Source organism: Cyprinodon variegatus, unplaced genomic scaffold, assembly GCF_000732505.1.
Source record: "Cyprinodon variegatus isolate N-32 unplaced genomic scaffold, C_variegatus-1.0 Scaffold25, whole genome shotgun sequence".
NCBI classification, from domain to species: domain Eukaryota; kingdom Metazoa; phylum Chordata; class Actinopteri; order Cyprinodontiformes; family Cyprinodontidae; genus Cyprinodon; species Cyprinodon variegatus.
The window spans coordinates 872,838-888,544 of record NW_015150478.1 but is presented as its reverse complement, the minus strand read 5'-3'; the positions used below and the strand labels follow the sequence as shown (position 1 = coordinate 888,544).

At 36.4% G+C, this 15,707-nt stretch overlaps 1 protein-coding gene across 4 annotated transcripts in view; it reads right to left on the bottom strand.

Moving 5' to 3' along the window:
• klhl29 (kelch like family member 29) overlaps nt 1–15,707 on the bottom strand; it is a 350,083-nt gene that overhangs the window by 231,684 nt on the left and 102,692 nt on the right. For all 4 annotated transcript variants that reach the window (XM_015395203.1, XM_015395194.1, XM_015395219.1 and 1 more), the window contains exon 3: nt 5,834–6,139. In XM_015395203.1, coding sequence (XP_015250689.1) covers nt 5,834–6,106 — 273 coding nt within the window. In that variant the 5' untranslated portion in view covers nt 6,107–6,139. The remainder of the gene's footprint in view (nt 1–5,833; nt 6,140–15,707) is intronic.

Here is a 15,707-nt window from a genome sequence, read left to right as displayed (position 1 = left end):
AAATCTGTCTTCTTATGAATCTCTTTTAATGTCAACTCTGTTATTGTTTCAGGCAGCCAGTGAACCTCAGTTCCTCTATGACCTCAATGGAAAAGGTCTTATCTGTGCAACAGTTCTCATTCTTCATCACCTGCCTGCATGCTCTACAGCACATGTTAGATCTCACTAACATTCCCCTGGACCTATGGGGTACAGTCTGCAAAGCCTGCCGAATCAAACCCCTACAGATCCATGCTACCTCTCCTTCATGCCTTAAGTAAGCAAATCAGTCAGTCATCATTTGTCATCAACCAACTCCTTTCTGATCAATCTACTTTCTCCCCTTAGGCCATCCAGAAAGTTCTTCTGCCTTCCTGCAGTTCTCCAGTTGCAAATTCTTGTTGTTTTTGTAAATGTGACTTTAAAATATACTGGATCTCTATGTGATTCTGCATGTGGGTCAAAAAACAACAAATCAATATGGTTAACCCCAACTGTTCTTCCCTGTAGTTCAACAAATAATCTAATATAAATCACATATAAATGACTGTACATCAATCAGAGCAGCTACCCAACTCTTCAATATAGTTACTGTAATATAATGTACTCAATGATTTAACAATATAAAATATAATTTTATTTTTTACTCTCTAATGTTAAGTAGGACTGTGCTGTTATTAAATTTTAAAATGAAACAGATAGAAAAAAAAAAGAAGTCACTGCAAAACCAAGAGCAATAATTAGTTTTATTAAAAAGCACATAGTAAATACACAGTGATTTTCTTTTGGTTAATTAGCATCTGAGTAAATAACCCTGATTGTCAGATCATCTGACGGCTTTGTCATCTTTGAATTTTTTGGTAAATTATTGTTCAATCCAATAAATAATGTATTATCAAGGAGCTCAATTTTTGTATCTATTCATCTATTCTTTCTAATTCTGAAGGAGGAATCATAATCTACCTTATTCTAGATCATAAAGCATTTAAGCAAGTACATATAATCAAACAAGAGTATTTATATTGCATCCTATCTAACACAAAAAGGCAGAGCATTTGCATTCTATAAGAGGCAGATAAAATTGCAAATTTATTCAAATGTATCTAGTGCTTACATAAAGTCAGCTGAAATCTGAAATCCTTGACTTCTCATCTCTACATGCTGACAATAAACATGAACATTTCTATCAAATGAAGGGATTAAAAAAAGTCCTGCTCATATATTGTCCTTTGAAATCTAAAGCCATCTCAGGTGATACACTTTAGGCTTCCCTTTGTCTAATTATCACTTTATTTTAAAGCTATTTAAAGTCATACATGAAGAAAATATTCCACTACTCTTGGATTGGAAAATATATAAACTAACAGAGACTACTCTAATGGCATCCACAGGTCGTGGTCTGCACTGAATAAAAGCTGTTTCTCTTGTCCTTATTATCCATTTAATGCAGCATATGCAGGATCTATAAATCTCTGACAAGTAAAGACAAAAAAACTTAAAAGTAATATAACAAAATAATTTATGGTCTGGCAGACAAAGTGTAGCACTGACTTAACTGTAGTTAACTGTTCCACTCGGTCAGTTTTACATCCCCATGGACGATGTAGCCAGATGGCACTTTCTGATTGTCAGCACTTGTCGCATACATTTATGCACCATTCAAATGTGTGCATACACCCACGTCCAGAGTGCCGTCACCCCAAACACATACACATTTAGCTGATCATTAAACATGACATGTTAGATTAAAAAAGATCAGAAATAATTGCTGTAAAGCAAAATAGTACTGTTTTATCCCAGAGGATGGTATAGTGCATACACAGCTATCTGTTTCAGACACTGTACATGTCTGGCTATTGGACACCTTCTCCATTTGGGCTGGTGTGTTTATGAAGCACGTCCCCAAGCAGTGGAAATCAATACGCTCTGTCAGCTTTTTATCGGAGCCGTGGATAGAACAGAGACACGGGGACCATGGAGAGAGCTGCATCGGTCCATAAGACTTCCTGTGACCACCGAGAGATTTGATCATACATGGCAGAAAAGTAGTGAGGTAGTGAGGCAGCAAAAAGTTCTATTTACTTTAGATTTTACAAGCCAAAATTACAAATTACAACTGCTGTAGGTATATATGCACAATGTTTTGTTTTTACAGAAGTACCTGGACACCTTCCTCGGATTTTAAAGTACTGTTTTCGCATATCTTTCTTTATCACAGAGATATCTTAAAAAAACAAATGCAGTAAGTTTATCAATTCAGTAGCTCCAAGTCTTTTTTTTTTTTAGAAACTATTCTTACCACGATTGAAGCAATAAATCTTACAGAGCTGAAGAGAGCCACCCGCCAGCTTTGAGCGTCTAGGAACTAAAATTTATGCCAGGTTTTATTTGTCAAATAGCTCAGCCTCAGCTAGATTGGATGGAGAGAATCTATAAACGGCAATTTTTTTTTTTTTTCAAAGTCTTGCCACAGATTTTGGTCTGGATTTTGACTGGGGCATTATAGCATATAAAAACATTTAAATCTAAACCCCTCAACTTTAGTTTACTTATTGTGGAAAGTAACCCTTTCTAATTTTAGGTTCTTTCCACCATCTAGGAGATTTTCTTCAGGATTTGCCCAGTATTTAACAGCATCCATTTTCATACTGTATCACATCTAACCAACTCTGCCCAAAACACAAGCTCAAAGAACGCTGAGTTTCCCTACATCTTGATCTTACACCAGTGCTTCACTGTGAGGATGGTGTGTTTGGTGTGATGTGCAGCGACAGAAGTTTTTCACACATATGCTTTTGTAAGTTAGCAAAAAGGTTAAAGTTTGAGCTTAGCTGACCAAGCACCTTCTTTTAACATATTTAATGTGTCCCACTGCATGGCTTGGGGCAAAATGTTATCTCGCACTGTCTACTACAGGAATCCATAGTGAACAACTCAGCTGTCCTCTCGACTTGGTAAACAAAAAGTTCTCCATCTTTGTTTAACATTTACTGGTGTTAAATTTGTATGTTTTTTCTTGTTTTGAACAGTGTAACACAATTAAAGTTTTACTTATTGCTATTATTCAAATTGCACTCTTCATGCCCAGCTTGTCAGTTTAGGTCAGAAGTCTGCAATTTAGGGCTTCAGAGCTGCAAGTGGCTCTCTGTACCATTCAGAACCAACAAATGTTTCTAAATTTAGTTTGATATAAATACATGTTTTAGATTTTTTTTAAAGAATTAGTTCAAAACAAATCTGTACAAACGGTACCAGTGATAATGTGCGACATTTTCAAATATATTTTTCAAGCCACTGGGCTGGAAACTAAGTGTATTTTATATGCTTTTTTGTATATCTCACAGAATAAATCACAGGATAAATCTTCTTTTTGATCAATGTTATGCTTATTATTCATTTTCAAGCAAAAAAAAACATGGATCTTTAGAAATAAAAGCAATCCCTGTAGTAAATAATTGTCAAAAACTATAATTAATATTTTTTCAGAAGCAAATGTAACTTCTGTTCTGAGCAGGTTAATTTCACAGGAATGAGGACAAAAATAGCCCTCCTAGACTGTCAATGTGGCAGAGCCTTGTTTAGATGAACAACATGTCTGACTATGAAGGGACTTAAAAGTATGTCGATGATTTTATTCAGAATGAAGGGGCTGTTATGCATATGCATGCCACACTTTACTTGTTTTTTTTTTTTTTATAAAACAAACAGAATTTCCTTCCAGGTCAGTTGCACAAAACACTACCAGACTCAGAATAAAGCAGGGTGATAAATCTCTAAGTTAATGAAACAGAGTGGCATCTTGAGAACAATATCTATATATCTGCTGTCTAGACATCCCACGTTCCCAGATACATCTTACCATTTAATGTGTGTGCACATTTGTGCAAGGTAAAGCACCTAATTGCTTTGGCAACCATTGAGTGATGACAACAACCATGGTGGGAGTTGGGGGAGACTCCGTCTGAATGCAAGTAATTATTCAACAAAAAAGGAGTGGTTACGTGATGCCGGAGTAGATTTACTGTTTCTGTGGTCAGTACACTCTGTGGGGAATCTAATGATGAGCTCTTAGGGGGTAAATTACCACTGCATTGTTTACCTCTGTTCTAACAAATGTAAGCCCCTTTGAGAGCTGGAAACCAAGAAGGTGTATGAGAGTTAGTTTAATTCTAAGTAAAAGATCTTCTGGTGTAGAATTATTACTGGAAGTAAATAGCTGACTATTCATCAGCTGAAGGTAAATGAGGAGTAATGGGGGGAATGTTTTTGTCTTACATGATGCTAAACGAGCTCACTAGGGAATCTGAGGATGTGATTGAGCACAAAAACTGCAAATGTTTTGATAAAAATGCACCCAGCTCCTCCATTTATTATATTGGTTTAGTCTGAGCACAAAGCACAACATATTCTGAAATATCAACTTGGGATACATAGAGAAATCCAGAGAAAAATACTTACTTTTAAAATTAATGATGTAATATAAAGGTTATATATATATATATATATATATATTAGGGGTGGAACGATTCACAAAATCCACGGTTCGGTTCGATTCACGGTTTCTGGTCACGGTTTTCGGTTCGATTCGATACATGTTGATTGGTGCACCGAAATCCCATAAAAATTTATGAAATTAATGAAAAAATCCCGCAAAAAATAATGGATTTTAATTATTTTAAATGATCCGCAGAAACCCTGGATCATTTCCGTATGTTTTGCTGCTTTGAATTTAATCATCTGGCGCATCTCTGTAACATCTTCAAGGGACTCAGAGGGGAGCAGACGAAGCCACAGCGGGGGCTGTAGGCTTTGCTTTGAGCAGCCGGTCTGGAGNCTATGAGAAAAAGGAGCAGCGCATGAACCGAACGAAACACACGCGAACCGAACCGAGACAGTCGAACCGAACGATTCTGACGGTTTTCATAAATCGTCTCATCCCTAATATATATATATATATATATATATATATATCATATGCAGATTAAAACAAATGTGCTCTACTTTATCCCTTGGGACATTTTGGATGCAAGAAGTCCATTTTGATTGGAGTATTGTGCTCATTGATGTTGCAATGGCAAATATGAATCTAATTGTTTAACAAGTAAGAAATATTGTTTTAAAGGGACCCTGAGATTTGCTAAATTCTGTATCAGTAGATCATAGCTTGAACATAAAAATGAAATGGACGTCATCCATCATTCTCTGATTGGTGCACTTCTAATGAACAGTATACCCTGATCCAACTTGCCTTAGTTTTTCGCCCTAACATCATGATCGCAGGGTGTTTAGATGCAAGACATATTTTGAAAAGCCTGTCAAATTAGGTCTTTTACAATTATTTAGTTCCCCTCTAACCATCACTTGCGACAGCAGCATCCATCTGAGCAACTGTCAGGGGTCATTTACATAATGAAAGAGGAGAATTACTAAGGAGGCAAAAGCAGGATGAGACTGCCATTTGGCAGGGAGAGAAAATGAAGATGGAAGGAAAATGGTTTGGCAAGAAAGAGGCATTGGACAGTGAAAGTGCAGAGAGAGCAGCAAAATTGGAGCGAGGGATAAAGGTGAAGAGTGGGGAAGGCAGCAGAAAGAAAAAAAAGGGGCAGGAAAGGCTTGACGAGGTGGGTCAGATGAACCATGAAGACAGACGTGGCGGTGCAGCAATATTTGCAGTATGTGCAAGGGGAGAAGTGGTGGACAAAGTAATAGTGAGGGCCTAAAAGTGGGGAAAAGTTGGATATTTTGTCCAATTGTGGAATTGTGGCATATTACAGCTGATACAAAGGAAGAAACTTCAGAAGTTTGACGGATCAGTGTATATTTAAGCAGGTGGAAAAAGAATTTGGCATCCTACCTTTGCCGATGCTGGAGCCACTGATCCTGCTGCCGGGATGCCTCGCTTGACCACTAGGTCACAGCTCGACGTTGTCACGGCAACTGTAACCGGGGTGGGTAGGAGGGAGGGGATAACTGGGAGGGGAAGCAGCCCCGGACGGTTGTTGCCATTGACGACGGCAGAGGCACAGCTATGGTTGGCTCCTCCATTGTGAAGGCCGGAGGGACGGATGTCTCTCCGATCCCAGGGTCCCCGGTAGTCCCTCTCAAAGCGGTGGTGGTGACGTGACATCACTTCCTCTCAGTGGGAAGAACGGGGGCAGGCCTGCATGAAACAGAAAGTATAAGGTCAGGATGACATTCTATTCGGCAAATAATAGAGGTGGTAACAGGAATAACTCACAAAAAGAACATATAAAAAAGAAAAAACTGGTACAGAGAAAAATAACAAGGAAGACATCAGATGAAATAAGAACAGATGATGGTGACATAAAGTAAAAACTCACAGCAACTGCCTGCTTGGCACTAGACCATCATGAACACTGTGGATTGCACAATGCCTCTAATTTCTGTTATTCCGGTCATTAATGAAGGCTGCAGCAACATTGAGAAAGATAAGCACTGCTGGGCCACATTATCATTGCTTTATGCCACGAGGAGCAAAACCATTCCACAGTGTAATGCCGAGAATCAGGGCTCAACAATAATAGGTTGGAACAACACGAATGAGGAAGATGTAAACAGGTACACACATTTTATCCTGGGGGCAGCGCAGCAGTAACACGACCTCCCGGTCAAAACTCTTTCATCTGAATAGATAAATACCCATGCAATTACAGCTCATCTCCTACATCTAATGGCTGGTTAATTCAATCACACTGCCCTTCAAGTGCATTTCAGGGGTCTCCCCTTTTCATGCGTGACAGGCTGAGAGGCGACAGTGAGCCAGAGTTACATCAGCATGGAGTTGGCTGTTATTGAACTGTATGAAGAGCGTACCACTCTTATATCGTGAATCAAAGATGTACAGGATGTAAGGAGGGGAATCTATCGCCTGGGGGGGGGGTTTGAAGTACATTGTGCTCAATCTCACCAAAGGCACGTTATGCTTACAGGGCGCCGGATAACAGATGAAATAAATAAATAACAACCTCAAAGAACGTTTAGCAAGCCCAATGCAAAATCCCCTGGTCTGTGAGGAGGGAATGACAGCAGATGATAAGTCTTTATTCTGCACACAGGGGTTTGTCATGCTGCTTCTTTGCCTCAGTAGTGAGAACGCCTTGAAATGGCAGCTGCTGTGCGTACATGTGTTTGTGTGCCTTAATACGTTGGTGTGGTTTCAAAAGCAGCATAAATTAAATATGAATGACCATACATGAACAAGAAAAGTAAAAGTTTGACATAATCTTGCAGCATGCAAGAAGCTGAAGTTCTTTACAAAACTTTGATGCGGGTTATGCAGTGCTTAACTTGACATTGGATCTTGACATTTTTGTGAATAGCAGATTTGTTGACTAATACTCTTAAAAGGAACATTTGGAATATGAAAAAAACATCAAACAGGGCTCATGACAATGGCTCTAACTATATAGTAGTGGTGGGCATAAATTCTTTTTTTTAACCTAGATTAATCTCACTGCAATCTTGGAACTAATCTAGATTAGTGTAGATTAAAATCGCTCCTTTGAATTCTGCCAGAGAAATTCATGATATGTATGTGCTACCTAAATAATAATATGCTCAATACATTTTCCCTGAAGCAAACCCGGCGTCTTTATAGCTAAATCCGTGTTTAACATTTTCTCCGACGCAGGCGGAATTTCAGGGTCAGACCTCATTAATGAACACAAAGATCTCTTCACTTTTGAAAAAGTTCATAAAAATCAAAAGCTTTGCCTTCTGTAGTGATCGATTGTTTCTCTGCAGCACAGCAGTGCTTTCATTGATAAACTCAATCAGCTGATTTTACTAACGGCCCGCTGGCTGCTTTCTCTGTTAGTCTGTGAGTGACCGGCTGGATCCCTCACTTTGCACTTTTCTTCAAGTCACCAGTGAAGTTTTTCTACTTGCTTAAAACCTAATAAGTTTGCAAAAATAAAAAAAATGCCAGAGTAGTTTTAGGAGGAGGTTTTCGACTCACTTATATTATAAAAAGCACTCAAATAACAGAAATAATCTCAAAGTTGACGTACAAAAAATTAAATACAAACGTTAATTGGTTAATTGGTGGTAGAAAAACTACTTCACTCCTCAGTCCTTCACCAAACAATCAGATCAACCACAGCAGTTGCTTCTGCTTGTTGATCACAGCAGGAGGTGGACTGACATGGAGTAGGGTCAAATAAGAAATAAATAAATTACAACAGATCTTCCATTCATAAAAGATTAGATCTGTAACATTGATAATTCAGCCATGTTTCTAATTCTTAAGAGGCTCCAACAGTAAGTCACCTTCAAAGTGGTAATTTCACAGTACGCCTACACAGGTTCGAAGACGGATTTGTTCTCGCTCCCAGATATACATCTGCTCTAAAATATCAAGGTGAAAGTCATCATTAGTATAGACCTATCTCCCAACCAAACTATGAGAATAGATTAATGGCGATTTTTTTTTTTTGTGTCCAATAAGCGCATGGCATTAACACAGCTATTAACGCAGATAGCAGCCCACCACTACTAAATATCTTTGGTTTGATTAATGAATTGAGTAGAAACGAACATTTTAGTTACCCTGGACGTTTGGAAATTCATATTCATTCATTATCAAAGTACCTAAGGGGATCTTACAGAAATCCAAAATGAATGGTAGAATAGCACCCTCTAACTTTGTCCTTTTACAGAGCAGCTGATATCCACACCTTAAACTAATGGTCAACGATGGAGACTGGTGATTGAGCTGCATAAGTTCAGAATATTTTCTTGCTGATGTAGCTTCAGGCAAAGAAGTATTTTAAATCAAATGTATAACTATATATTATCCAACCACCTATTCTGCCTCAACATCTCAGATTGTACAGCAATGCTCAAAGTTTGGCCCAGAGCAGGAAGCATCCATTAAATATGTGTTATGTGTCAGATGCTTTGTTCTGCAAACTGGTTTGTGTTTTATTGTTCAAGCATCAGCCAAAGGTCTGATGCACTCAAACACTATAGTGATGAAGCCAGGCATTGCAAATGTTCTGCTTTACTAAAACTCTGCAAGCAGGTTTTGCAAACATTTACTCATGACACTGGACAGTAGTTGACCTTTAATTCACTTGTTTAGTTTTTTCTTGCCACAGTCTGGGGGAAGCATTAATACCCTTCTAATGTAGAGATCCGAGAGTCGTACTTCAGCTCATTTCATTTGGATCTGTACAGTCATCTGCCATTAATTTAGTTACACGTGCCTTTGAACACAAAGCAAAGTTTATGACAGCAACTCAAGGAATACGGCTTTTAATAGAAGCCTCACCCTATAAATAAAGAATGCATAAAAATAAGGTATCAACTTCTGACATGGCATGGAGTGCTTGAAGTATTTCTAGGTGTGATGATCTAAGATTTTCACACACAGCCATTTCTCACGAGAACAGTCAAGTATGACAGGTTATCAAGATAGTAGTTATGAAGCTTTTTTTTAAGTCGGACGTCATTTCAGAATCCTGATACTGGTTCATGGTGATGGACAGTCATCGGCAGAACAAATAACCGCTTTTTATAACCAAAATGCAAACAAAATTGTGTTACCCCTAAACATCCTTATACTAGAGCAGATTTGATACAGCAGATGAACACCTTATGGAACTCAGCCTTGGCTGTAACGGGGTGCATGCATTTGCATTGCTTAGATTGTTCATTAATGTAAAATGTCTTCATTCAGCAAATTAAACAATACATAATATCAGGTGTGTCCTAAAAGTAAAAAAAAAAAAAACTAATTAGAGGCTGCAGACCTCATGGGCTAACCAAAAACTACAGTATAGCAGATTGAAGGAAAAAAAAAAAGATGGAGTCAAACTTAAAATGATTGATTCTGCATGTATTAAGATTTAAGGTTTGTTCCTCAGTGTAAATTGTGTGAGAAATGTTTTCTAGGCACACTGTGCACCCATTAAGGATTACTTAAATTACAGAGTTGTGTTTTTACTGACCATTTCTCCTGAATTGTTGTTTTGCTGCATTGTTTTGCTTTCTACTGCATTTTTCTACCATAGTTATTTTTCCACTGCAATAAAAAAATCATATCAATGCCCTTTATTAAAACTGGTTTCTTTTTCTCCTACATTGTTTACATTCTGATCACTGCTGCACTTAATATTGGTAATGTTTATCTACTCCAACTGCAATATCATTACAGTGTTTTAAGCTGTATGCAACGGAATTTCTTTTTGTATACACTCTGTGCATACAAAAATAACAATAAAGTTTGTCAAAGTCTAAGTCTTGTTGTTGAGTAATGGAAGAAAGAAATTATTTCTGTTCAACACTGCAAACTGATGTGTTGTTTGGAAGGATATTGCCCCCCAAAGGCACTTAGGCCTCATGGCCTCTTATGGCTGGAGGGATCACTCTTTAAGTAACACTTCTTATAGTAAACAACTCTCAAACTGGACTTAAATGTTAGCATACTTAAATCTGAGTTTAGCAGAGAAAACATATTGTCTCAAAGTCATTTCTGGCATCTAAAAAAATGCAGGTGAGCCAGAAAAACTGTTAAGGTTAGTTATTTTACTTCAGTGATAGTATTTGGTGTGCATTCCATACATTTTAGATGGTTTTCTTGCTCTTTATTTCCAAGGCTAAAGGCATATGTCCCCTTATGTCAAACTGGGCTTTGAGAAGAGTGACTGTGTAATTATGATCTTTACAGGGTGCCCAGTTTCTTCCCATTCTTTTCTCCTAACCTTGTGACGTATGCAAACAAGATTATTACTAATATCCTGGCAAAAGGCTTCTCTGCCTTTTAATCTGACTTCAGAGAGAGATGAAAGAAAAATAGGATGTAATGTTTATATTATACCACTGGTAGGAGAAACTATATCTAAATAACAGAGAAGTATTCATGTCTACTATATTTAACAACGTAATAATTTGGGGATCAAACAGGTCTTTTTATGGATGAAAAAAGATTATTTCCAACACCAAGACACTAAAGAGGGGATATTAAAAGCTGTGGGAAATACTCGATCATACACTAACAATCCCCTTTCTGTATAGTAACCCTCTCTACTAACCTCAAATTTTTCAGTAGACTAATCTTGTATTAACTCTCAAAATATGCGCAGGGAAAGTAGCAAGGTGCAAAGTCAGTTAAAAAAGGGTAGTTTTAAAGTCAATAACAGCTTTAGAAATAAGGAAATGTTTATCCTACCACACTGAACAAAAGTGTCCTAAAAGTTCAATCTGCATTTATTGTTCCTGATTAACTGAAAAAAAAAAAAAAAAACACGTGTATTGTCCTCCAATAAAGTTTAAGCACATAAGTGCATGGCAGAACAGATCAATACAGCTGATTATGCAGAAGAGGGAATTGAGCCTGGTTTGCATGTTCTGTCTCAAGGGAGCTTGACGGTGCAGCTCCAAGAAAATCAGCAACTCACAGACTAGTGAAGATAGACACATGAATGCATATTATTTAAGGATTACCCTAAATAATATGTGTGAATTATGACCTTTATTATAAAAGACTACAGATATTATTTGAGGGAAAATAATTAAATCATTTTAATTACTAACCTAAGTCCTACTAGTAAACATAAGTCCTGATGTTTCACCTAAACAGATTTTCTAATGAGTCTGATAAAAAGATAAAAAGTCAGTGACCTAAAAAAAAATAGTTTTAGAGCATATAAATCACACAGAAGGAACTATTATAGACCATTTTCTAAACTTAATCTATTAGTTTAAATTATGCAAAAGTTAAACGAAAAATGTTAGAAAACCTTAAGAGTAATACATATTTTTTAATAATAAAGAAAAAAAATTTATCTCAGAGTGATTTAAAGTATCTTTTTAAAGAAGTACTTCTTACAAACCCTAAAAGAACGGCATATTGCCAAGATTTTTATTAAATAATATCTGGCTTAGAGCCAGCAGATGTTTATCCCAATTTTTCTTCAACAGAGTTATTTTCTACTACAGTTAATATAAATAAAAGTGCCACAACTGTTTATTATTATTTTTTTAATATTAATTAAGTGGGATGTGTCAATTAGACTGAATTTAATTTAGTCTGCCCAAAATATTTATGAATGGGTGACATGTCCATTGAACTTTTCCTACAAAAAAATAAAAAATTACACAACCAATAGAAGACGCAAAAAGCTGAAAACATTCAGCAGTCAGATACAGGATAACAACCTTTACACAGCAAAGGTAAGACTTAATTTATACATTTGGCTTCATGAAATCAGCCTCATTATTCCTGTTTATCGGCTGGTTCAGTGAGTTTGGCATGGAGAGCTGCAATACTGTTCAGCTTAGACTTTACCACATAACCAGAGTCGGCCGGAATAATAGGTATATGTCAGTGCCAGTGTTATTTCCACTTTAAATTCTTCATTTAAAACCAAATGTAATCATTCTCAAAAACCAAGGACATGTTTGCACAGTGAAAGCAAGACAGCAGGTAAATATTCATCTATTAAAGCCATGAATCAAAAGCCGCATAATCAGTAAACTAAATTCCAATCTGCTGTAAATATTCTCACAGTAAAATTTTATGGACATCATAACTATATTGTACATAGTCCAAGCTGGCAGGATCCAGCGGTGCTCTGATCACATATGTTGATTTTAATATATAATATGATGTGCATCTGCAGATAAAGATCAAAAAGAGTTATGTTTTGCATCATTACTTTTTTTCCAAGACCAAGACACAGGTATAATGATCAGAGACCGAGTCCATGACTGGGAAAAAAAAGGTCAACCCAGACCAAGAGAAAAGCTGGTCTTGAGACCTCCATCCCTGTTGTAGACGGATCTAATAGAAAAACCTAAATACCCCCAATCTAGTGAAACAAAAATATTCATACCCTGGAACTTAACAGCCACAGAGTTCAGAGCATTTCATTAGGGCAATAAAAGTTTAAAGTAAGTTTGAGAAAGTTGTCACGGTTTGTTTGGAGGTTTTTGTGAGGACCCAAATGCAGAGGCTGAGAGGCAGGGGTGTGTTCTTTTGAAGATTTAATGGGATAACACAGATAGCAAAAACAGAAATCCAAAAAGCCAACTTATAAATGTTAAACAAAAACAGGTATCCAAAAATCCAACAAAAAAATAAAACACAAACCAGAACCATGGAGAGATCAGGGGAAAACCATCACAAGGAGCCAGGGTGAGACAAAGTAAGACGAGGAACCAGCACAGAGGGACTGCAGTGTATTTATAGCTGACTGAACAAAGGCAGGACTAACGAGCTGATAAGGAGCAGGTGTGAGTAGAGCTGATGAGGAAGCCAAGGGAAAAGAAAACACAAGCGGGCAACAGAGGACAGACAAAGAAAAACCTAAGAAACTTATATAAATCCAGAACACACCAATAAAGCTAGAAAACAAGGAGAAACCTGGATGAACTTGAAACTGAAAACTTAGAGAAAACCAACAGAACCAAGATCATTACAAAAGTACGTTTAAAGTATCTTTAGATTAATAATCTGCAAATGAATGAAAAACTGCTTGTGTAATTAAAAGAAATCACATTTCAAAATGTCTTTATCTGCAAAAAATACTGTGATATTTTAATTTGAAACTTAAGTAACAACAAAAATTATATACCGTATTATATCTATTATTCAATAAACAAAAATATTCTGATAACAGTAATTTGCCAAAGCTTTACAATATCAGAATTTCATTCATGTTATCTTATTTCGTTGGCAAAGTTTTTTGGCTTTTTTTTTTCACAAACTAACTCAAAAGTTTACACCTTACGCTCCATCCAACGTTCTCGCTTGCCAGGAGGCTGAAGCAGGCTATAACGTGGATCTTTTTTTCTTTTCTTTTTAATGCAATCAGTGAGATATTATATTTTTACATGGCACTTAGTCAACTAATGACAGCACTGCAAAAACGATCTAGAAATAAACATTACTAAAAATAAGTGTATTTGCCCTTGATTTAAGCAGGTTAATGAGATAGTTTGCTAATGTAATGAGTATTTTTTTCTTCAAATAAGATAACATGCTTTTGAAATAAGACAATGCAATTGTTTTTCCTCATTTTAAATGCAAATTGTCTTGTTTATAAGCAAAATGTGCCTCAATTCAAGAACAAACGCAATTATTTTAAGAAAAAATTACTTCTCTAGATTTTGCTTTTTCCAGTGAGATCGTATTACTATTATCAGTTTGATAAATCAGCATCTGTAATATAAAAAATAACACAAAGTAAAAATTAAACCACACATACACCATGAATTTTTAGATGTCAGCTACCCTGTAAGACTTTTTAGATAAACTAACTACACAGCAACTAAGTAAAGTCACACTCTCACTGAAAAGACTAACATGACATTCTCTCATACAACTTGGAAATCTGTCCTATAAAATTTTAGTTGGTGATTCATGAAGAAAACGTTAATTTCACATTAATAATTTCTTTGATGAGAGGGTAATTAAAACATTTGAACGTGTGCTTTAAAAGAACAAAAACTAACCCTTCCTTTTGTGATGCATTTATTCTAAGAATTAGGTAGGCATCCATCGACTGCGCCTGGAGCAAACAAACTAGGCTGCACATTGTTGACAGGTGGTGTCGGTCCTGTCAATGGTATGTAAAGCTGTGAAAAAGTAGATGGCACAGTTCTTGCTAACTTAAAATCAAAACCTCAAAGACAAAGAAACAAAAGCAATTGAAAGTGTCAAGCCGTATACGTGTTCGACATGACATATTGTAATAACTTTTTGTGTCAGCATGTTTTTTTCTTTTCCAGAGGTTGACAGAGGTCACCAATCCTCTGAAACAGTACTTTCAAATGTTCAGAAGAACCTTCCAGAGACTTAACTTTTGAGGAAATATTTATATAAAAACTTGAAAAGCCTCTTGTCTGTATACCTGGGCCGATAAAACAAAGCTTTCCAACAAGCTGTTATTTCATTCATCAAATATTTTTCATAGGAAAACATTTAGGATTCATTATTTTCCACAGTAAAGAATCAAGAACAATTTTCTCCTTGTATTAAGTTATGTATAAATTCTGAAAAACATCCAAGATCAGTTGTCTGCTGATTTTTCTTTCTGCAGACACAGCACCTGTCAAGAACATCCCCCAGGTAAGGAGTACTGTTTCTAAGTTACAGTGATTGAAAGGTCTGGAGAATGGAGAACAAATATATATAAAAAAAAAAAAATTCAGAAAATGGTCAGGTAAAGGTGCTAAAATAATGAGAGAAAAAAAATTACATTATTTTATATATATATATATATATTTGACAATTTTTTTATCCAATCAGCTGTTTTGTTCTGATTACTTATTTCGACATAAAGAGTCGAATCTAACAATTTTTGTTTTTTAATCCGAACACAGTTTTCTCCAATTGTAAACTTTTGTGCATGTAGACATAGGATGTCAAGAGCTTCTCGTTCAAAACATTTCAAAAGTCATTGGCGAATGCATCACATGAACTGAAGGATATCATCAGTACGCTGGCAGCACTGCTGCTAAATAACAGATGAAGGGTCAGATATGATTTTGGAAAAACGTTCAGCACTGTGGTGGCTTAAAAAAATCTAAACAAGCTGTTTGTATTCATACCTGAAGCACACAACGTCAGACTCTGTTTGGAAACAAATTAAGCCCACTTCAAAAGGTGAGTCTTGGTCCAATAGTTTGGTTCAGACCAAGGGGGGGAAACAAACTCTGGTTAGTTAAAGGTATAGTGGAGGATTTTCTTTTTCTGGGTGGAT